This window comes from Dermacentor albipictus, chromosome 5 (genome assembly GCF_038994185.2).
Source record: "Dermacentor albipictus isolate Rhodes 1998 colony chromosome 5, USDA_Dalb.pri_finalv2, whole genome shotgun sequence".
NCBI classification, from domain to species: domain Eukaryota; kingdom Metazoa; phylum Arthropoda; class Arachnida; order Ixodida; family Ixodidae; genus Dermacentor; species Dermacentor albipictus.
This window is the reverse complement of record NC_091825.1, coordinates 79537880-79561639: the sequence shown is the minus strand read 5'-3', so window position 1 is coordinate 79561639 and position 23760 is coordinate 79537880. Positions and strand designations below refer to the sequence as shown.

The 23760-nt window shown below is 46.4% G+C and overlaps 2 protein-coding genes and 1 long non-coding RNA gene across 6 annotated transcripts in view; 1 reads left to right on the top strand and 2 right to left on the bottom strand.

Annotated features, from left to right (window-relative positions):
- LOC135910807 (prestin-like) overlaps positions 1–23760 on the top strand; it is a 271569-nt gene that overhangs the window by 96336 nt on the left and 151473 nt on the right. The gene's annotated exons all lie outside the window — the stretch shown is intronic.
- LOC135910810 (uncharacterized) overlaps positions 1825–23760 on the bottom strand; it is a 38614-nt gene continuing 16678 nt past the window's right edge. Inside the window, exon 3 of the long non-coding RNA XR_010567139.2 lies at positions 1825–2156. This is a non-coding gene — a long non-coding RNA (uncharacterized lncRNA). The remainder of the gene's footprint in view (positions 2157–23760) is intronic.
- On the bottom strand, positions 4976–13523 carry LOC135910759 (uncharacterized). Its single transcript, XM_065442849.2, has 2 exons — positions 13046–13523; positions 4976–5558 (listed from the first exon to the last, which is right to left on the bottom strand). The coding sequence occupies exons 1-2, from the start codon at positions 13267–13269 to the stop codon at positions 4976–4978; spliced, it is 807 nt and encodes a 268-aa protein (XP_065298921.1). The 5' UTR covers positions 13270–13523.

The window sequence follows — 23760 nt, the reverse complement described above, 5'->3', positions numbered from 1 at the left end:
CCGTGACGCAACTCTCCTCAGGTCGTTACAGTCGCTGGACTGTGTGGCGAAACTCGGCATATACGCGCGCCGTTGCAAAAGCGGCCGATTCTCGAATGTTTCTCAGTGCGCACTCTATACGGCAGGCGCGGCCATTGCCTGCCCGCCGTGTTCTTTTCTTTCCGATTTCCACGGCGACGATTGACGTCGTGTACGGTGTTGACCACGAGCGCTCGTGATTGACGTCAAGGGCGCCCTGCCACAAGTCGAACGCAGCCAGCGGTCGGCCGCTTCGAAAGCGATCAGCAAAGAATGAAGAAGAAGGCCTCCGCAATCGCAGAACGGTCACTCTTACCATGAAAAGAGACTCGGCGAGCTGGAAAATACGCACATACTAAATACGAGGGTCGTACTCAGGTTGACGTGCGCTGTAATTACGCAATTAAACAAGAAGCGCTACCTAAATATCCTCATCGCTAGAAACATACGTCGTGGAGAGCACGCGTCCCTTACTAAAGCGAGTAACTTTCTTAAGCTTTCAGCTGTTCACTCACATTCACAATCATTATCGATGGCTTCCGCACATTTTTTTTTATTTAAACACGTATGTTGCCCTTATGGAGCGTGTGCAAGAAGCCTGCGAGATTCCGTCTCTCTCTACGGCATCCTGGCCTTTTTGATACACCGGTTTACGTTTATCAATTTCATCATTTTATCCAGGCAAAGCTGCAGGGCGTCTAAGAATGGGATAGGCAGAAAAAAGAACCAAAAAAGAAAGGAAACACATTGTTGCGTCGAACGAAATGAGTACGAGAAAAAACTACAAAGCTTTGAGCGTGATGGAGAACGGAGTTACCGCATTCAAAAGAATGTGAGCAGGTTAGCAATGCGCGCTGCGTGGAATAACTTCGCAGCAGAATACGGAAAAAATAAGACACCAGTGACACACGACGAATACGTCGCCAAGAAACAACGGAAGCCGAATGCACAATGATTAACAAGTTTAACGCATAATCTTGATGTACTTTGGAAGATGGGTTTAGTAAGAGTAACAAGAAGAATTCTCGTCATTTAGAGAATAGCATGAAGAATGCATTCAAAATTGGTTTGTAAAATACAACTTACTTTGAAGATCCCCTGCCGATGAAATCAGACTGAACACTACAGCTGAAAAAATGCAACGGTACTGTCAAGTATAGTGCCCCTGATGAAGACGAGGTGAAGAAGTTAGAGAATGTGTAAATTCTAGTTACGTTAAGTTTCGCAGTAGCGTGAGAGAGATTGGACCGCGAAAGCCTCAAGACGGAAAAGCGCACAACTATGCACGCAGAGATGAATAAACAGATATCGTATTCCGTGAATACAAGCTACAGACACTGATATTTAAGACTGCATTGTCAAACTTTCCCTGGCGTGGAAGTGTTTCGTCATTTGCCGGCGTTCGGGCGCATGCCACTCGCGATGCCGGTCGAAATGATGACCAGAGCATCGCTGAAAATACAGTCGATCGCACAGAGTAGTTAAGTACAGTACTTACTGCCAGCTTCAAAAGTTCACGGGACAGGCGATTTGAGAGAATGTTCTATTTCCGAGCGGTTCGCGACCGTAGCCCTGAAAACCGTGAAGCGCTATTGCTCAAACCTACTAGTACAAAATGGAAATCCGAATACCACATTGTGCGCTTATCCTGCGGAAATATTCAGCTTTCTCTCAAACACCGCCGTTCGGAATCACTTGACGCCGACTGCACGTAAGCGAAGTTCTGCGAAGAACCAGCCCCAATGCAAACGCGGAACAAAAACTGCGAAGTCTTTCGCGTGACAAGGAAAGTACTTGTGAAATTCTTTTATTTGCTCAAGATTTGCACTTTGTGCCTGAATACATGTGTCAAGGTGTCGGCTCGCGTCAGCTTCTCTGTCTCGATGGACTCAGCGTTGCCGGTAGTGCCATTTACCAGGCTGTCTGGTTTTCTGTAATGCCACTCTTCTCGCCTCCGTCCAAATCTCCACTGGGCTCTTTCTGCCGCGCATCTCTTTTGGGCTTTTATTTTTTCCCTCCACGATGTTGATGTTGCGATTCGACAACCCTACGCTTAGTTTGCTGTACGTGCTGGCTGGAATGAGTGCTTGGCCCAAACCCGGAGGCAGTGCAGAATACAGGACGTCGAATGCATAATTCTGATAGAAAAACAGAAAGAAAAGAAAAAAAACAAAATTTGTTCAACTGGTATTATGGCCTATGTGGCTGTCGGCAGTAAAACGTAATCATCACCATCGACAACTAATTATTATTATTATTATTATTATTATTATTATTATTATTATTATTATTATTATTATTATTATTATTATTATTATTATTATTATTATTATTATTATTATTATTATTATTTCACTTTTCTCAAACAGCTCCCGCAAAAAACCAACCCTCATGTTCACAAATTCACCGCGACTTGATATTTCTCACACTGGCCTACCGGCCACCGCCTAAAAGGTGTTGGCTCATCTGTTCAGTCCTCCGAATGGAGTTAGTTACGCTTTATTAGACGGTGCTGTAAGCGGGCGTCCCAACCGTTTCCTTCTATCGGTACTGTTTTTCGTCTTGTCCTTTGTTATTGGGATGACAATTATACGGATACTCTATAGGCACGTTCCCGTCATTTCTACGTTGCCCTGCACTGTCCTACGCTGCTCTACGCCGGGCTGCCCCGGGTGCGACGGCTGCATACGCGGCCAGCGCGGCGCTGTGTGCTGGACGCCGCATGGTCAGCTGCGGGTGCCAGGGTTGCTATTCCGCGGACATCGTCAAATTCCGCCTTATTGTTGAATTCTGCAATGGCCGCATTTCGAACCAATCAGAGACGCCGTGGCAGCCCTCGCGAGTATTGGGGGCGAGGAGTTACGGAGTCGCCATCTGTCGGAAGCGCCTCCCATGCGTAGTGCACATGTGAGGGATCACGCGGCGTGCTGCTGATACGTTTCGCTTACGGCGCTCAATAACAACATCACGTGGCAGCCCTCCTGGATATTTATGTAGGTACTCTCAAAACGAGGGAAGCTTTTGGCTGTCGATATAATAATATTGGGCAAACTGAAAGCACAGAATCGTTCACGGACGCTATCTCTTTACCGAATACGCACAGTGAACGCCACTGCGCGCGGTCGCCGCGATGGAGCCTCCCGAACCGGTTTATCGCGTCAAAGGTAGGCAAACGCTGAGAGTAAGCTATGTCAAATATGTTCTTATGTTGGGCTGTCTGCATAACCAAATGGGGCATAAGAGAATGAAGCCTCAATGCAGTGATCGTACGGGTTCGCAGCGACCGACTGCGCGTCTGCATGCATGTCCGCTGACAATGTTTCGCTTTCACTGTGAACGAGTTTTCGCACCATGCCGTGAGCTTTAGGCCGCAGCATATGAGCATTTGACAGTATGCTAGCAGCCATTGTTGTGCGGGCGCTATCAGAACTGTTCAAAAATAATTTTTTTATTGACTTCAACGTCTACAGCGACTGTGATGTGCCGTTGCGACGATTCAATGTTTTTTTTTTGTCTTCTAAATTCTTCGACATTTCAATATTATTTCTCAAGTTGCGTCGCACTATATATATGTTTATCGGTCTTTTCAGCGTGCGATTTCCTTCTGCTTCTTTTTCGTAATCCAGTGCATTAATTCATAACATAAGCATGACCATATGTCATGCGTTTTTTTAATGTGCGTCTTACCACTCCTTTTCCATTCCAGTGAACTTGCCAGTATCTAGCATCGACAAGTTCATAGACCAAACCGTCATGACATTAGCCGGGCAACGGGCGCAGAGCGTCTGTCTCAGTGCGCGTTTTCTGTTATACTCACTGAACGTGGCACAGTCCCGCGCAGACCATGACTCCTCGCCTCTGAGGATTTTTCGAAAAAGTGCGGATCGTCTGTGACTGCATTTTTCATTGCCCGACAGGCTTCTACGCGACGATCCCTTTGCTGGTCGCATTCCTAGATCATCGTGCAAAATTCGCTGGATGGAGATCCAAGATAACCCAGATGAGTTATCGAGGTGGTCGATTGTTCCGCGTTGATATTACTTTGAGACCACGTATTTCGGCGATGTTGTCGTCGATTCATGCACTTGAAGGACGACCTTAACGGAGCTGAGCTTCAACGGTTATTTCCCCCCTTTTAAACCTAGCAAACCAATCGTACACGTGCACTTGGTTTTTACTGAGAGCGGATTCTTTATAAGCTGGTTGCATCATCACAGCAGTTTCTGCTGCATTCTTGCTGCTTTCACACACACACACACACACGCACGCACACGCACACGCACACGCACACACACACACTCACACACACACACACACACACACACACAAACAAACACACAAACACACAAGCACACACACACACACACGCCTGCACGAAAAACAATGCGCGTCGTTGTTGGTTGACACCCCTTGGCGTACTTAGGAGAGGTCCTCCCATGGCGCCCTGGCGGCTAATCTTCCTACTACAAATACACGATGCGCAGGAGTACGATTCCGGTTACTTTTGGGCACCCCCTTATGCGTTGGCGAGGCGAGAAGGCTAGCGGATTAATGCGCGCTGGCTTCCCGCGCGTCTAGTGTTGTAGGCCACGCATTCTGCTGAGCTTTGGAGGCGCGATGCAGATGCAATGCTGAAAGCAGCTGCCGCGCGGAACGTTCGCCTTGCAATAGGCATGCGTGTAGAATACCACGCACGCTCGCCGCTGCCGGCGCTACTCATCACACCAGCTTTGTTACCAACCGCGAGCGTTTACTGTCACCGTGCGAACTCTTTGCGTATGTCTTTTGGCTCATGTCACCCCGCTTTATTGTCACTTTTTTGTCACCCGGCTAAGAAGTGATTGCTTATTGTAATTAATACTGATAGTAATTTCTTCGCAGACACACAGTATATTAAAGAGGGGCGCTGTTTAATAGATGAATAAAAGAAGAGTTCACAACAGCGTGACGACTGCCTTCATTCGCAGCCGCCACCTCTCTCTCCTATGTTGCCAGCCTTCTCTTCCGATTCCGCTAACACTCGGCCATTCTGACAGCGAACTGTCAGTCTACACGGTATATAGTCCCGAAGATAAAAAGGTCTTTTGGACAGACGCGTGCTACGTCTCGGCACGCTGTCTTCCTCGTCGGTGCTTGATTTGTCGGGCAGTTCTTGGCATCTTCCACCCCATCTCTTTAGTTGGCTGATGTTGGTGGTAGTCGAGTAGACCCTTTTCTTTCCGTTCATCTCGATCACTCTGTAGGTGTCCGCTGGGAGTATTTCAATCACAATCAGTGGACCTCTGAACTTCTGTGTTTTTGTTGGGGCGCCGGTGTGCTCTGGAACGCAGCGCATGACCACTATGTCTCCATTGCTCAGCTTGTCCGCTGTGAAGTGATGCTTGTCAAAGTACTGCTTCGACTTTTCTTGCTCGCTCCCTATTTCCTTTTGAGCCATCTCTTGAAGTTGCTCCGCACATACCCACTCGTTATTCTCCGTGTTTAGACATCTGAGGACACCATCCTGCATCCTTGGTTGATATCCATGCAGAAGCCTGAAAGGGCTAGTGCCAGTTGTGGAATTGTATGCAGTGTTTAGGTATCTCTCTAACTCCTTGGTGTACTGATCCCAGTCCTTCTGAGTCGGGTCCTTGACTGTAGCCATAATACACGGTACCAGAGTTCGATTCATACGCTCCACTTGACCATTTGCACTTTGGATGGGGAGCGGAGTTCAGTGTGTGAGCCACACCATTTTCTTGACAGAAGGCTTCAAAGCCATGGGACGTGAAACAGGGACCAAGGTCTGAGATTTCTTTGATGTTCTCCGGAAGTCCGAACACGGTTATAAAACTCTGCATGCACCGTAGTACGTTTCTCGCTGAGGTGTCTCGCACGGGGTAGAGACGTACAAACTTGGTCAGATTGTCCACCAACACCAAGATCCACTGTTTTTTCTTGGAACTTCTCACAAACGGACCAACACGGCCCAAGTGTACAACTTGAAATGGTCTCTTCACAGGTGGTACCGGGTGCATAAGTTCAGGTTTCTTCCCTCCTGGCATCTTTGTGAGCAAACACTCGAAACATTGGGATGTGCTGGTCCACGTAGCGCTTCATCCGAGGAAATCAATAAAGTTCCTTGATTTTCGTCACTGTTCGGTCTGTACTAAAATGTCCCTGTAAGTCGTGAAACTTGACACACAGTGTTTTACGCATGCTCTTAAGCATCACGAAAAGAAGTCATCCGTCTTCTTCAACAGGATGGAAGTCAACAGCCTTCCATCCTTCAGACGTAGGTTTTTGACCTTGACACTTTCTTCCTTGGTCCTTTCCTTGACTGGCTTCTCGAGAATTCGTGCGAGGTTAGCCAAGTCCGCATCAGATCGCTGGATGATCACAGCTTAGTCCTCTAAACTCAAGGCAAGGCACACTTCGATCCTTCTCTCGACAACATCATCGAGCGTTTCCTGCGGCGCTCCTACGGGTTCACGACTCAAATAGTCCATGTGTATCGTTTTCTGACCTGCTCGGTGCTTCACCTCGAAGTCGTACTATTGAAATAAGTTGAACCACCTTGCTATCTGTGGTTTAAGTGTCTTGTGCGCATTCAGATACACAATTGCTTGGCAATCTGTTACCAGCGTGAACGGAATGACTGGTAGAAATGGATGGTCTTTCCATACTCCAGACTATTGCCATTAACTCCAGTTTTCCCGCATGGTAATTCTTCTCCGCCTCAGTGGTGCGTTTACTGACACAAAGCACCAAGTGCCAGCGTCCTGACTCATCTTGTTGAAGGATCATTCCCGCAAGTCCATGTTTGCTTGCGTCCATGTGGAGTTATGTTGGAGCCGAAGGGTCATACAACTTCAAAACCGGAGGCTCTGTCAGTTCTCTTCGGAACTGGTCGAAAGCTTTCTGTTGCTCCACTGCCCATATATGCTTTGTGTCTTTCTTGGTCAGAGAAGTGGTTCTGCTTTCAGAGCTTAATGGGGAGTGAAGCGTCTCAGAAATCCTGTCAGGCCCAGACATATCTTGACACTGTGAACGTCAGTTGGCGTGCTAGCGTCCAATATAGATTGTTGCTTCACTTCACGTGGCTGCAGGTAGCCTTTCACAATCTTGAAACTTAAGTAGTCGAGTTCGTCACTTCCAGGCACACACTTCTGTAGCTTCAGGGTTGGACCAGCAGCTCGCAGAGCATCCAGTATTTGTTTGAGCCGAACCAGCATGTCTTCCCAGTCCTAGGCTGGAATCAACAAGTCGTCCATGTAACACAATACTGCAATGTTGCGCAGAGATCTGAGGATCTTGTTCATTAGACGTTGAATTACAGTAGGACCGTTTCTCAGCTCGAACACCATACGTTCAAACTGCCCGGTCTCATCAGGCGTGATTATTGAAGTTTTGGCCTTCGATTCCTCACTCAGTAGAAGCTGAAGGTACCCGTTTGCAGAGTCTAACACACAGTACGTTCGTGCTCCGGACATTTGTTGCAGCTCGTCATCAATGTTTGGCAAGAGAAAGTGTTCTGGCACCGTCTGGCCATTTAGCCGCCGATAGTCTATGACTAGACGATTTTCTCCATTTTTTTTCTTTTTCACGAGTAGCACTAAACTAGCGTATGGCGAGGATGCTTCGGTTACAATGCCAGTCGCTTTACACTCTTTGACAATTTCTTGGATTGCTTCTCTTTCGTCTGCATTAGTCGTGTACGGTTTGCAGCTGACTGGAGTGCATCCGGAATACTCTGTGATAGTCATTTCCAGTTGGTTACAACACCCCAACTCTGGCAGATTCAGTGCAAAGCAGTCCATGTATTCATTGAGCATCTTCATCAGTGCATCCAATTGTTGTTCATTGACGTCTTTCCCGACATTCAGCATGCTACGATCAATGGGCTTCGGCTGAGACGCAGGTCTCATGGAGGTTAACTCTTCGCTGCTTGAAAGCAGTTCAGCGTGAGCCAACAAACTTCCCTTGATCAGCTGTTGGTCTTCATCCTTGTCATTCAACACGAATTCGATGTGAAGTAGCATTCCCTTACCAGGCCCACTAGGTAAGATCATATTTCCTTCACTCTTACTGGGTCTCCACGGTAAACCCAACTCCGACAATGTGGTTTACTGACGCCCGACGCCTCTTCGCATTACAGGTAACAACCAATTACGCTATTTATGCGCGTCGTTCCCGCTATGCCGCTTTGCTAGTGCTGCCAAGCCCAGGCTGCTGCATTACCATTGTTCGCGACTGCACGTATGTCATCTTACAACTTCTTTCTCTCTCTGGCGACATAGAATCAAATCCCGGCCCTAACACCCGTTCCACTTCTACGCAGGCATCCTGTGACATAATGGCTGCATTGGAGGAAATAAACTCAGGTCAGGCATCCCTTCTAAGTGAAATGAAATCAATTCGAAATAAACTATCGCAGAACGACAAAATTTTTGACGACATTAAAAGGCGACTAACAAAAATTGAAGGTGATGTTTCCGCCATAACTGCACTAAAAACCGAAGTTAATTGCATCAGGACAGTGGTCGATACAAACACTAAAGCCATTTCCGACATTTCATCAAGACTAAACGATTCAGAAGATAGGGCTCGTCGTTCTAACCTTGTGTTTTTTGGGGTATCTGATACTGAGCGTGAAACGTGGCAAGAATCTGAGAAGAAAATTGTGGAACTTTGTGCTTCTAACCTTAATGTCAAGTTGGATCCCTTAGATATTGAGCGCGCTCATAGAATTGGCAGATATAGCTCTAATAGAAACAGACCCATAATTATCAAATTAGCTCATTTCAAAGTAAAACAACACATTCTTTCAAATGCTAAACAACTTAGAGGGTCCAGCTACAGCATATCGGAAGACTACTCAGCTAACACCCGGCATGCACGTAAACAACTAATCGAGTTCGGCAAGTCGCAACAGAAACCTTTCAAACTCCGGTACGATAAACTAATCGTGGATAACAGAACTTACAAGTATGATAACACTACAAATAGAGTTACCTCAACTTCATAGCTACCATCACGCGCTATCGCAAAACCATATACCACCCCTGTATCATTCGTTTATACTAACATTAGAAGCTTGTTGCCCAAACGCGAAGCACTCTGTAGCCTTATCGATTCCTCTGATTGTAAGCTTCTTGTACTAACAGAAACGTGGCTGAATTCTACCGTCGATAACACAGAGCTTAATTCTTTCCTTCCTGATTTTGACATTTTTAGGCGAGATCGTGTAGGCAAACGCGGAGGAGGTGTTCTGATAGCTGCCCATCGTAGCCTTTGTTGCTCCATTATCAATATCACTTCACCTCTGGAAATATTATTCGTATTGTGCAGTTCTTCATACCTACAAACTATTATCGGTGTATGCTATCGACCCCCCGATGCAGATGCTTCCTTCACTATTCACTTCCACGAGGCACTGCAAACTGTTACTAAGTCATTTAATCATGCGCAACTACTCCTCTTAGGTGACTTTAACTTTCCTGATATAGCATGGTCCGAACCAGCCATAACACTGTCTAAAAATAACCTTGAATGTAATTTTCTTAACACATGCCTCACCTTTGGTTTGACACAGCTAGTATCTACCCCAACGCGGAAAAACGAACAGTGCTCTAACATACTCGACCTTATCTTAACATCCCATCCCGACAGTGTTTCTTCTATAACACATCTACCAGAACTAAGTGATCACTCGGTACTACATGCAGAATTATCCTGGCAGCTACCTCATTGCAAAAAATCAAAAAAGAAAATAACACTCTACGATAAAGGTGATTACATCAGCATCAACAATGCACTAACCGAGTTTTACAACTGGTTCATTATAGATTTCCCGAAGCGCACAGTAGACGCCAACTGGACGCTTTTTAAAAATAAAATGATCGAACTCACTACGACTTACATACCAACCATCATTTTAACAGAGCGACCTTCGTCCCCATGGTTCAACAACACATTAAAACGACTAAATAATAAAAAGAAAAGATTATTTCGTAAAGCCAAGCGTTCCAATACCGCTCCGGCCTGGGAAAAATATTACATCACTGAAAAGGAGTTTGATTCCTTGGCCGCAACAGCTAAACGAACCTTCTACTCAACTACACTCCCTAACTTGCTGCAAAACAATCCCAAACAATTCTGGAAATACATTAACCCAAATAACCGTAAACCATTACTATTATGTGATAACGATAATAACCGTGTTCCAGACCATAAAGTATCTGAAGTACTAAACTCTGTCTTCTCTTCCGTGTTCACTTCTGAACCTAACACTGACCTCCCAGACTGTCCTTACCTCAACAACCCAACGATGCCTGACATAACAATCGAAGCACATGGTATAACGAAGCTAATCGAATCCCTCAAATTAACATCCTCAGCCGGCATCGACGGCATCAATTCCAAAATGCTTAAGAACACCGCGCACATCTCTAGTGTATTTTTGTGTCATATCTTTCAGCAATCATTATCATCTGGAGTGGTGCCGCAAGACTGGAAAATAGGTAAGATAATTCCAGTACCAAAAAAAGGATCATCATCATCGTGCCACAATTACCGTCCAATTTCCCTCATCAGTGTTTGTTCTAAACTAATGGAGCATATAATTTATTCTCATATTGTAAACTTCCTAACATCCGCTAATTTCTTTAATCCAAATCAACACGGTTTTCAGAAAGGCATCTCCTGCGAGACTCAGCTAGCCCTATTCGTTAATGACATCAGCTCGCATCTTGATCAAAACATACCCATAGACGCCCTCTTCCTAGATTTCCAAAAGGCTTTCGACAAGGTTCCTCATGAACGGCTCTTTCTAAAACTATCATGTCTTAATCTTAACCCTCATGTTCTTCAATGGATACGCAACTTTCTCACTAACCGTCAACAGTTCGTTTACGCTAACCAATGCTCGTCTACCTTATCACCCGTTATCTCTGGCGTGCCACAAGGCACAGTCCTGGGACCACTACTCTTCTTAATATACATTAACGACTTACCTATAGGTTGTTCTTCCAAAATTCGTTTATTTGCCGATGACTGTGTAATCTATCGTCCTATTACTAACGACGCTGATTCTCGCGCCCTCCAGTCCGACATTAACGTCATTGAAACATGGTGTAATAATTGGCTAATGTCCCTCAACATCAACAAAACGTCACTACTTACTTTCCATCGTCGCCAATCATTTATGTCAGCTAATTACACTATCGCCGGTTCGGAAATATGTGCTGTAACTTCATATAAATACCTAGGCGTTAACTTGTCCAATAACCTCAGTTGGTCCTCACACATTTGCAACATTAGCAATGATGCCAATCGTGTACTAAACTACCTGCGCCGTAATCTACGTCTTGTTCCGCACTCAGTAAAACTACTCGCATACTTAACAATCGTTCGACCCAAACTAGAATACGCATGCTCAGTGTGGGACCCACACCAATCTAACCTGGCAACAGCACTAGAATCCATACAGAATCGTGCAGCAAGGTTCATTCATTCTGACTACTCTCACCACACTAGCGTTACTAAACTTAAATCATCTCTGAAACTTCCAACCCTCGAGCAGCGCCGCAAAACAGCAAGACTGTGCCTCTTTTACAAATTTTATCACTCACTACTTCATCAGACCGACATCACGCCTGCGCATCGCACTTCATCCCGTCATGGCCATTCAAAGGCTGTTTATCCCCCTCCAGCTCGCACCTCCGCTCATCTTAACTCTTTCTTCATTCAAACAGCGAAAGACTGGAATCATCTGCCTGCTGAAGCGGTGCACCACTCCAGTCATTCATCGTTCAAGGCATTTATTGAAAATATTATGTAAATATGCCCACCCCTCATGTAAAACCCCAAATGGGGTATTTGAGGTACCAATAAATAAATAAATACAGTTCTTTTGGGCAGCACAATGGTTTCCTTGACAGGAGGTGGTTCCTTGGAAGGCTTCATCTGGGCAAGGTCGATGTTACAAAATGGTAGATCGTCTCGGTAGCCAATCCTGAGTTCATCTCCCATGCGTAAGTATGCAATGTGGTCTTGTTCCGTCCAGGTTCTACCAACCAGCATGTCCACGGGCAAGGCACTGTTGTTGACGACAATCACCTTGACATTGCGGCATACCACGTCATCAATTTCTATGTCCACCTCCAAGGTCCCGATAGACCGAACTGTAGATGTGCCGGTGTTCCCAAACCCATACAAGTCTCGGGCCCTGCACACAACTTGTAGGCTGCACCTTTCAGCCGCTTGATGGCGCAATATGCAATCTGAACTTCCCGGGTCAATCATCACCGAGAGCTGGTGAGTTCCACTGATGGTCGCAGTTTTGAGGAACTTTGATGGACCACTGTCGCTTGTTGTATTCTAATTCACCACGAAGTTACCAACAGGGTTTGTTTTTGTACAGTCTCCCGCTATGTGCCCATACCTGCCGCAACTGTAGCATTTTCACTCCGCTTGATCACGCTTAGGCGGCTCTGGCGTTTTCTTCGGTAGTCCCCCACCACTTGCTCGGTCTGGGACACGTGCTTGGTCTGGTCACTTGATCAGTATACGCGCGGCAGTCCAAGATCTTGAGGTCGTAGGCTTGGCGCGAGGTGTTGTGGCGCCTGAATCACCACCTTGTGGCTTGGGCCCTGGTGACTTCTACATTCTAGCTTCGCTTATTCGCGCCAGTCTTCGGAAGCCTGCCAGAAATTCATCCTCGTCCTTGTGTTCCTTCGCCGTCATGGAGGTGCATGCATTTCTAAACTGCTGCCCTACCAAAACTAGCTCCATAGTATCTTGCCTACCGTGGCCCAATCCCTTGCATAACAAGGTCTTTTCGAGAAAGTATGCCATGATGGACTCTCCCCTCGTCTGGACTCCTTCCTGCATTTGCTTGAACTTTTCGACCGTGCTTGTCTGGCCCACAAATGTCTTTTTGAAGGTAATCTTGAAGTCCTCCCACCTAGTGAGGTCATCGACACGGGCCTGAAGCCAAAATTGAGCAGGTCCCTTCATGTGAAGCCTTGTGTTTTCTATTCTGAAGCTGTCCGGCGAGCCGCGCAGGACCGCCATGGAATCGATGCTCTTCAGCCACGCCCCGGCTTCGTGGGATGAGCCCTCGCCATCGAAATCGTGGATAGTTTTATTCAGGTCTGGCATAACATGGAACGCTTCAGGTTTCCTCTCGAGGAGCTCCAGTAACGGCCGGTTTTGCTCCAGCAGACCTTGCATCAGTTGGTTTTCGTGAGTTCCGCCGCCGTCTGCCATCTTCGGGGTTGTCTAGGCGTCTCCCTAGGCGTACACACAGTTTTCACCTCCAGCTGAGCGTCTAGGCTTACGACGTCACACAGAGCATCCGCACACTCGTTTCTGAGGCGGCACAAAGACTCACGTTTTCGATGTCGGTACCTCACGAAGATGGTACCGTTGCGTCTCGTAGACGTCACACAGAGTGTCCGCACTCACGTTTTCAAGGCAACGCAAAGGTCCGTTTTACGGTCCGTACCTCACGAAGACGGCGCCAACGAAGGGTCCGTTGAAAAGTCAGCGAGCATCATCATCGACGCAATCCCACGACATCGGCTTCCAGGATAGCTTCACCACGAAGGTTTCGGTGTATCCCATTTCTGAGATGTTAGGAATTTCTTCGCAGACACACAAATTATTAAAGAGGGGCGTTCTTTATTATATAAATAAAAGAAAGAAAGAGTTCACAACAGCGTGACGACTGCCTTCCTTCGCGGCTGCCACTTCTCTCTCCTATGTTGCCAGCCTTCGCTTCCGATTCCGCTAACAATACTGTGAGTAGAACTATAAGAGCCTTATTTCACGTAATAGTCCATTACTGTGCTACCGCTGTCGATTATTCGCATTTGCGGCTGATTTGCGACTTTTCGTGTGTTTGCAGAAATAAAAAACCAACCTTCCACACTCAGGTTTTCCGGGCTACTAAACCACTAAGTGCTTGGCAGCGGCGTTATAGGCAAACGATTTCTCATGGAAAACCTACAGGGCCCAATGCCGCACTGTAGGTCAACTGTCAGACCGCTAAAATCGTCGGTTCTTAATCCATCGCCGGCGGTCCTTCCGTGATCTTCTGTATATGAGCACGAGGTCTCAGGTTCGATAGCCGGCCGCAGCGGCCACATTCCCATGGAAGGCCAAATGCACGACAATTCGTGCACCGCGCTTTCGGTGCGCCGCAATGGTTGAAAAAAATGTTCCGGAGCCCCTCCGCTACGGCGTTTCTCGTAGACCGTGAGTTTAGTCGGTACATTAAATTGAGGAACCTAATTCAATTTAGAGCTATCAGCACTTTTGCGTAATGGAGTTTCCAGCCTGCCAACAGTGACAAGAGTGCTTTTCTTCCGTTAACGCTCAGCATCCGCTACACGTTACCTTGTTGAGAAAGATCCACGTGCCGACCAAGAAACGTTTTTTTTTTTCCCGCTGTAGCCGAGACACGTGCGCGTGACGTTTGTTTGTCTGCCGGCAGGTGGCGACAAGTCGCGCGGTACGTCAGTTTCCCAGAACCTTCGAGGCCACTCGAATGACTCATCCGGAGGAAGCAGGCGACGTCCAAGACTTGCGCAGGACAATATGCATCGCCACGAGGCCGAGTGAAGCTTCTAGAATGCTCAGCGCAATGAAGTTCTGGCTTTTCGTTATTTATTCATTTCATTTCAGGGTCGGGTTAATAAACATTCTGGCTTCTGTTGAACGCATCTTTCCAATCCACGTTCATTCATACTTTCTAACTACGCTGCGCGGCTGGGCAGACAGGAATTCTAAGGAATGTGAGAGAGCTTGTTTAATCTCTCATGACATAAGTCCTTTCACCTGCAGAAAAATGTCTACATTGTTGTTTCCTTGAGTTCAAAAATTGCGTTCGCATCGATAACGCATGGTTCGTTACGTGAGAAACCAACAGCACGTGTGAGTGCGAGTGAATTTGTTTATGTCTATACGCCCTGCCTGTAAAAGGCATGTTTTGCATGCGACACGCACTGTCTTACTTTTGTTCGGCTTTATGTAAACCTACTGCACAGGCGAACCTTGCCAAATGTGCGCCTGAATGGGTCCAAGCGCCTGAATGGGTCCAAGATTTCCTTTAAAACTTCGTGTGTATTATAGCATCGTTCAACAATTGGATAGGTGGCGTCACCTTGGTCTGCTGTTGACAGGCAACTACTGGTGATATCGGAATGCAGCTTGGCTCAAGTGTTTTGTTCGGATTCTGAAGCCGCGAATCGGAGTTTGTATCGCTTTCCATGTGAGTCAACGGCGAGCGATTTGGATGGTTATTGTGTCGGGACGACGTTCTATTGATCCTTTCATCAGGGGAGAGAGAACCTCTTCTGTGGATTGTTGCGCGGAAGTACAAAGAGCGTGCGCTGCTACTTCTGCAGTGCTTTTGAAAGAAGGCTCAGGTGGTTTCTCAACCGACACCAGAGCAGTTTGGTGACGATGCAGGAGTTCTCGTTCGAAAGGTATATATACCGGCATTACGACTAACTGCAAGCTCCTATAGGCTCATTTACTAGCTTGGACTACTCAATCGGTCAGTGCACATGCGATTCATGCGATTTATAATTATTAAGCCTTATAAATCGCCTTCGATGCTTCATATGCACAAGTGTCATAGTCCGCACTTATAGCGGCTGTTTCCATCTCTCAGAGGATCCGCCGGCACTTGTCTCTCCAGGCGACACGTTGATCGTCAAGTCTAGCCGGGCTCGATCACTGCGCTTTGTCCTTTCTTCCAATACTTGCTCTCCGAGACCGCCCGTGTAGCGGTAACTTTTCACAGAAAGCGTGTGCCTTGCACCGCGCAGACCGCACTGTTTCATACCTGAAGCACATTGGGATTTATCGACCGGTTACCTACATTGACTGGAAGTATTGTAGACCCAAAGGAAACATGAGCGTCTTATACAAAATTGTTGATAATGCTATAATCGCAATGCTGCAGCGAGCCCTCCTTAGGCGGCTATGTAGCGTAGAGCAGCGCGCGCCACAGCACAAGAAACTTATTCACTGCTTGTCTAACTGGGTTTAAATTTTACAAAGAAATTCACTGGTGCATAGATTTCAACGTATCTTAAACAACTCGAGCTGATGAAATATCGTTCATTGCTCCTATACGAAGTAGTCTGCATTTGGTACGGTCGCTTACTGCATTCGATATATCGTTGGCAGATTTGGGAATTTCTCGACCTTCGGGTGTTGACCATCGGGTGCGCACAGTCACAGATTTCTGTAATCTCGCCGAACGTGGGTTTTTCATTTGTGAGTGGATATTTTTTATGACGCCGAGACGTATAGTGAAGACAAGCTTTGACACGACTTGAAAAACCGATACAAGAGGCAAAAAGTGCCAATCCCATCCTTCCCCCCTCCCCGTCAACATTTCTTTTTCCGCATTTCGATGGAGGCGAAATGCGAAAACACCCGTGTACTTAGATTTAGGTGCACGTTAAAGATCCCCAGGTGGTTGAAATTTCCGGAGTCCTCCACTACGGCGTGGCTCATAATCAGAAAGTGGTTTTGGCACGTTAAATCCCATAATTTAACATTTCTTTTTCTTTTCTTTCTGAGGACGCGATTTAGTTCCCTTTGTTATTTCCCTTTCGACGAAACTTAACCATCAAGCTGAAACACGTGTGTCACTAACCACGGTCATTTCAACGCAGTTACAGAACACACTTGTCAACACGACGACACAAGGGGAAAAACCAGGCCTAACCAGACAAACGATAAAGCAACCGTGAAAAGTTGCTTCGGGAAGGTTCTTCGGGTGCAAACACCGCTGGCGCAAGAGACGTGAACGCTGTAGTTACCAAGGCCAGCCGAACACACGTACAGGGTCTGGGTCATCGCCTTCTCGATAAATAACGTGCCGCGCCGTCCCCTTCTCTCGTGGTGCTTTGCATATGACCGGCGCCACTGGTCTGAATGAACAAAAGCGTTTTCTTTCAGCTGTTCCGTAATCGATTAGGAGTACGAGCGGCGGCGCGTAGACCGGTCAAGGGGCGTGAAATAATGAATACTCAACACGCGATGGCGCGAGGGCGAGGTGCGCTCCATACGTGGACGAGGGCGTCGTGCCGATGGTCTGGCTGGCGTCGATCTGGCGCTGTTGATCTTGCTGCGACCGGCGGCAGCTGCGCCCCAGCGATACGCGCATCGTTGCTTCTGTGCCTCCTGTCACGCGCCGAGTTTACAATCAGACTTGCCCTATCGCTTGCTCAACAACCGGTCGTGTAGCCAATAGCTATAGCCATCGTGTTCTTGTTTTCGCCTTAACCCCCCCCCCCCCCTCCTTCTTTCTTCCTCAATCATTCTTTCTAGTTTTACCCGGACACAACTCGTCTTCCGTAGGAGCGTTGTCGCCGGCACCGCCGAGGAGTAAACAACGTTCCGGTCGCGTCTGGCCGGGTCAGCAGATAGTTCGGGCGAAAGGGGGCGACCTCCCGCAAGGTTGCCTCTCGACCGTACCTCCTCGCCGTCCAATGCTGTCTCGTCTGGTTCGCATCCCCTGCGGCTCTTCCCCTTCACGATCACACACACACTCTCTCTCTCCTGCCCTGTCTGCTCCTGTAGTTACGGCACAACTTTGGAAACTCTGTAGCTCGTTCGTGCAAAGCGGGAAGATAGGTATATCCGGTGGCCTGAAGCGAGTCTCTTTTGATCCATAAGGTCCCGATAGCGTTCACGTGAGCCCTACATGCAAATTTCGATGCCGTCTATAGACGGCTCCAACCTGCCTTATGTCTGGTCCGCTATACGCTACTTGAATGCCGATCTGTGATGTCACCTGCAAGCTGTGTCTATACAGCAACCGTCAATTGTGCGAGCAGCATGTGATCGTTTCCTCACGACAAGATCACGTTTCCGGCGTAGCATGCGCTTAAACTTATATCTTTCATTTCTTACGAGGGAAAGACGTTTAACTTCTCTTTTGTTATTCATCGACGCGGCAACGAAGATGTTCGCAGAAGCTGTGTTCCTCTGATGAAGTGATATTCGTTAACAGAGCACGCTTCATAGCTGTGTTCCGAGAGAGGGTCGTGCTATTCTGACACGGCTTGCTGGCGCATGGTGGCTACGTGACATGCAAATAAAGAAGATTTCCTAGTTTCTCGTGTGGCTTTCTTGCTGGCACCGAGAAAGCGCTCGCGCTCGGTTTGGCCATCGTAGGCAAATCGTGCGAAGATCTCGTGAAACCTCTTGGCAAGCTTGACGCGGCAGTGCTGCTGGGCAATGCGTCAGAGCGAAATGTAAGCGGGCAGGTATGACTACACGCGAAATGCTGACGGAGCTAAAATTTTCTGTCAGCCGTGTCGAAACTATGCGATCGTGTTAAATGGTAAAGAAAAAAAAACAAGAAGCGGTGGAACAACTTTGCGTTGAAGCTTCTATTAAGAGAACATACAACCTAGCGCCGATTACGACAGCCTTCTGATGCGAGGAAATCAAGGCTTGAATGAACATAAAAAAAAAAATGTTGACATGATGGGAAGACCCGCTTGCATTTATATCGTTTCTGTGTGTTGTGGGGCAATTTGAGAAGCCGTCCAGAGGCCAACCGTCAGCTTGCCCTTGGTCGCTACGGGCGCTCCGCGTGGTCGAACACGTGTTTGGCGTCATCGGCAGAAGCGTTGAGAAATTTACATATCAACCGACGGCGGTGAAGAAAAATGTAGGAAATGTAAAAGGAAAGCCCCCTTTCTTATATGCAGATCAAAGAAGGTGGCCTTGAAGGTCACCTTGCTGTGCCTGATGACTGGTTCAGCAGCCGCGACGTCATCAGAACCCGCAATAACCAGCATCGAGCCAAGAAAGCGGGTAGTAGCATAGAGTTGTTCACTCCGCGTGATGTCATCTGAGTGCAGCCGAAACCGCACCAGAGAAGTGTTAGTGAGACTATGGCCATGTGACTTCCGCGTTATGGGCCTTGACCTGAAATCGCAATGAGGACTCGCTGCACGTGCCTTATAAATGACGTACAAGGGTTGATCGGTTTCTGGTTGGCCGCAAGTTAGTGCTCGTTCGATAAATTTTTCTTCAATTGTTAGATGTGCCTGTTACGGCGCATAATTATTTGATAAGAAATAACAAGCCATTGGCAACTACGGCGTCGGTTCTAGGAACGCTAGAGGAGAGATGATGGTAGAATTTGCGGAAAGTAATAAGCTGCGAATAATCAAAAACTTCTTCAGGAAACGTAACAACAGAAAGTGGACACGGAAAAGCCCTAATGGTGAAACAAGAAATGAAATTGATTTCATACTTGTGCCGATGCCAGCATAGTGAAGGATGTTGAAGTGTTAGGTGAAGTGCAGTGATCATAAGTTAGTGAGGCCTTGGATTACCTCAATTTGAAAAGATAAAGAGCAAAATTCGTCAGGAGGAAACAGGCCGACCTAGACTCAGAAAGGGTAATAGTAGACCAATTTAGGCTGGTACTTGCAAACGAATATGCAGCCTTAGAACAGAGATATGAAGATGACACAGAGCTAATGAATGAAACCGTACCTAGGCTGGCTTCAGAAGCAGCAGTTGAAGTGGGATGTGACGCACCAAGGCAACCAGTAGGTAAGCTCTCCCAACTAACAAAGGGCCTAATAAAGAAACGACAAAGAATGCAATTTAACCTCACCAGATCAGATAGAATTCGCGGAACAGTTAAAACTGATCAACAAGGAGAAAATAAGGGATATTCCAAATTATAACGTGAGAAATACTGAGGAAGCAGACAGAAATGTACACAGCATGAAATCAGCGAGAAGAAAATTTGTCCTAAGATAAGCCAAGATATATGCACTGAAATATAAGCAGGGTAATATAAGCAATCTCGAATATGTAGTAAAAGCAGCGCAAGAATTCTATGCTGGCCTGTACAGTACCCAGAGCGGCCACGATACCTCTATTCGAAGTAGTAATGAACAGGTTACAGAAGCTCCTTCTATAACTAGCGATGAAGTTAGAAGGGCTTTGCAAGGCATGAAACGGGTAAAAGCGGCAGGAGAAGATGGAATAACACTCGATTTAATCAAAAATGGAGGAGACGTAATGCTTGAAAAACTGGGTGCCCTTTATACGAACTGTCTATTGTCTTCTAGGGTTCCAGAGAACTGGAAGAATGCCAACATTATGCTAATCCACAGAGAGGGAGACGTTACAGAAATGAAAAATTGTAAGATCATTAGCTTACTTCCAATGTTATAGAAAATATTCACCAAGATTATTTCCAATAGAATAAGGGCAACACTGAGCTTCAGTCAACCAAGGGAACAGGCTGACTTCACGAAGGGATACTCTGCAATGGATCGCATCCATGTCATCCATCAGGTAATCGAGAAATCCGCAGAGTACAATCCGCCCCTCTATATGGCTTTCGTAGAATTATGGAAAGGCATTTGAATCAGTCGAGACACCAGCAGCTATAGAGGCATTACGTAACCAAAGTGTACAGGACGCTTATGTATATATCTTGAAAAATTCATAGCTACCTTAATTATCACCTAGAAAAGTAGGAAGATACCTATAAAGAAAGGCGTCAGACAAGGAGACACGATCTTTCCTATGCCAATCACTGTATGCTTGGAAGAAGTGTTTACCTATTAAACTGGAATGGCTTAGAAGTGAGGATCAATGGCGAATGTCTCAACAACCTTCGGTTTGCGGATGGCATTGTCCTGCTCAGCAACACTGGGGACGAATTGCAACAAATGATTGAGGACCTTAACAGAGAGAGTGTAAGAGTGGGGTTGATTAATATGCAGAAGACAGTGTTCAATAGCCTGGCATGGGAACAAGAGTTCAGGATCGCCAGTCAGTCTCTAGAGTCTGTGAATGAGTACGTTTACCTAGGTCAATTACAGGGACTCTGATCATGAGAAGGAAACTCCCAGAAGAATAAAGAATGCGTTGGAGTGCGTACGGTAGTCATTGTCAGATCATGACTGCAAGCTTACCATTATCACTGAAAAGAAATGTGTACAATCAGTGCATTTTACTGGTGCTAACATATGCGGCAAAAACTTTCACAACAAGAATTCTCACAACATGGTAACGGTTTAGCGTAGTCTACCGCAGCTTTCATATACACGAGCGACAATGTTTCGCCTGACATGTCGTGGGGTGGTTCGGATAAAAAAAGTCGATAATGAATTGTAGACAACAGGCACCGTGGCCGAAATGTAATTTGACACTGTGCTGTCATTTTGCGATATTGGCATGATTTAAAAGTGCATCAGCCTCACAGGACCGTAGCCTTTGTACGTTGTGAAAACGGGCCAGTGCCGTCAACAGCGGAGAGGCGACAAAACAAGACCAGGGATCCTTTTCTTACTGCGCTGCATTATTTATTTATTAATCGTGGCGCGCGTTTTAACTTACCTACAATAAATTCCGTGCTCTATTTTTGTGTCTGTTGCCTGTTATTTCTAGTTTTTGTATAACGTGCGTTTTGCATGCTAAATTTAGGTTTTTTATTTAGTATTTTTTCTTATTTATTAACACACATTGAGCAAGGATGTCCCTCCGACAGTTCTGAACTTTGGGACCTCCGACTGCAATAATAATACTACTAATCAGCCGCCAAATAAAGTTGCACTTGAACTTGTTCTTTTTTTTTAATTCTAGGCTTTTTACGCGCCAAAACCGTGATATGATTATCAAGCACCCCATAATGGGGCACTTCTGATTAATTTCGCCCACCTGTGGTTCTTTAACGTGCACTCAGTGAATGCTACACGGGCGTTTTTGCATTCCGCGCCCATCGAAATTCGGCCTCCGCGGCTGAAATTTGGACCCGCGCCCTCGAGCAACATGGTTTCGTTACATGCGGTTGTAGCATGGAACCCCCGCTGACTTAATACTATTTAATTTTATACTAGTAACTTAGGATTTAGGAATACTAGGATTTAATACTAGTAATTTCTGGCTCAGGCTAAGGGCATCAGTGAAACACATGCTGCCGATCACCAGATAACTACCTACACATCACCTATCTTGGCGCACATGCCCATTGTTGCTGTAAAGAGCTAGCGTTCGTTGACACTTCGCAAGACCAAACTTGTTTTCTGCCGATAAAGGCACAGGAAGTTTCGCCTGTTGAGCTGTGTCCTTCTTTCCACTGTCTGTGTGTTTTCGGGTACAGGTATACAAGAATGCAGTATACCAATAGGCCCAAGCCTTCATTGTTTCAATAGTAGAAAACACGCACTAGCCGACGATATTTCTGGAAACTAGCGAATCAAAAGTAATGGCAGGAGTCGAGGAACGCGCATAAGCGTTTTAGCGCAAGTTAGAATACGAGCGGACGGAGGCAACTGCACTTTACTGGGTAACTACATATATAACAAGCTTGCATGACGCGGGCGGGCGCATCCCACATGTTTACTATATATTATACTATGTAGAAACAATTCATTATCCCTCCTCTTTTCATTTAAAGTTTCATAACAAACGCTTAGCTGTACTCTAAGCCACTTTAGGTTCATTTGCGAGTGCTGTGAGGTAATGTTCACAATTTGGGCAGTGGTTCCCGTCACAGTTCGCGCCCATGGCATTATAGAGACGAACTTTACGGCTTTCAATCTTCAAAGCTTTCAATGGGCGCCAGTTCCACGATGCGTGTGCGACGTATACCTTAGCTTCTGCAGCACACCTTGCCACTGTTGGCTTCATTTCTGTCGACCGGGGCTGCGTATACGTGATTGCATTGTTACACAAAGCAGTGGAAAACAATACGGTACGAGACAATGCAGCGAAGCACTAAATCCGTCATTCACTGTCGTCGGCGTGTGTGTGCAAAGGGCGCGAATGTTTTCGATGCAAATGAATTACATTTACGCAATAAAGGCAGCAGGACGCGCTCTCTCTCCTGCTGCAGTATTGTGCGGTGATGCCGAGGGTCGAACGACGCGCAGTTCTAGATGTATGCCTTTATTATCGATGAGTGCCAAAGATCAATGACTTCTCACGGGGTAAAAAAAATCTGTCCACCGGCACTGTGTTTGTAGCTGACAGCTTGTCCATTATACGTCCTTCACTATCTTCCATACCAGTGCTCGCCACTACAGTTTCACAACAATCGGCGCTGCTTCTATTTCGTCCGATAACAGCCACTATTCAATTCTTTTGTATCATGGCTGACGTTCTCGATGACGAATCTTCTCCTGAGGCGTAAAAACAATCACAAGCCTTATACAGAAGTCCTGCTCGTACTGTATTATGCGGCGAGCTCTATGCATTCGTAGTAAACTTGAAGCGCAAAGGAAAAAAAAAGGCAGGGACCAAAGGACGGACATGGACAAGCGCTAAATTGTGTGAATGTTGGACACTTTCGAATAACGAATAGAATAGTGTCTATTCGATGCTGTTTTCGCATCAAATAGTCACTATTCGTTAATGCGAATTCAAATACTTCTCGAATATTTTAGAAAGTCAACTGCGCCCAAATGCGCATAGCATTGGATCAAAAGTGCGGTAAACTTTCGCTCCCGCGTTCAAAGTATAGACATAAAACATGATAACTTGCGTAGTGAGGCATGCTATACGTCACTTAGGTAACCGTGCTTTACAGGCTGTACAGCCATCATTCGCACAATCTGAAAAGACCTGTGCATGCGAAGAAACTATTTGTTACACCTTATGTTCCATTTGTGCTTTTCGTAAACAACTCTTCATAACGTACTATGTAATGGCGGAAACTTTCTAGCCTTAAGCACTCTTGGATGTGAACATCGT

Excerpts from the sequence above, each read along its gene's own strand:
- LOC135910759 (XM_065442849.2), bottom strand. The coding sequence starts at position 13,269 with ATGGCAGACGGCGGCGGAACTCACGAAAACCAACTGATGCAAGGTCTG. Across the intron at positions 5,559-13,045 it reads CTGCGCGGCTCGCCGGACAG|TTTCAGGCTTCTGCATGGAT; the intron begins CTTCAGAATAGA and ends TGGCACTAGCCC.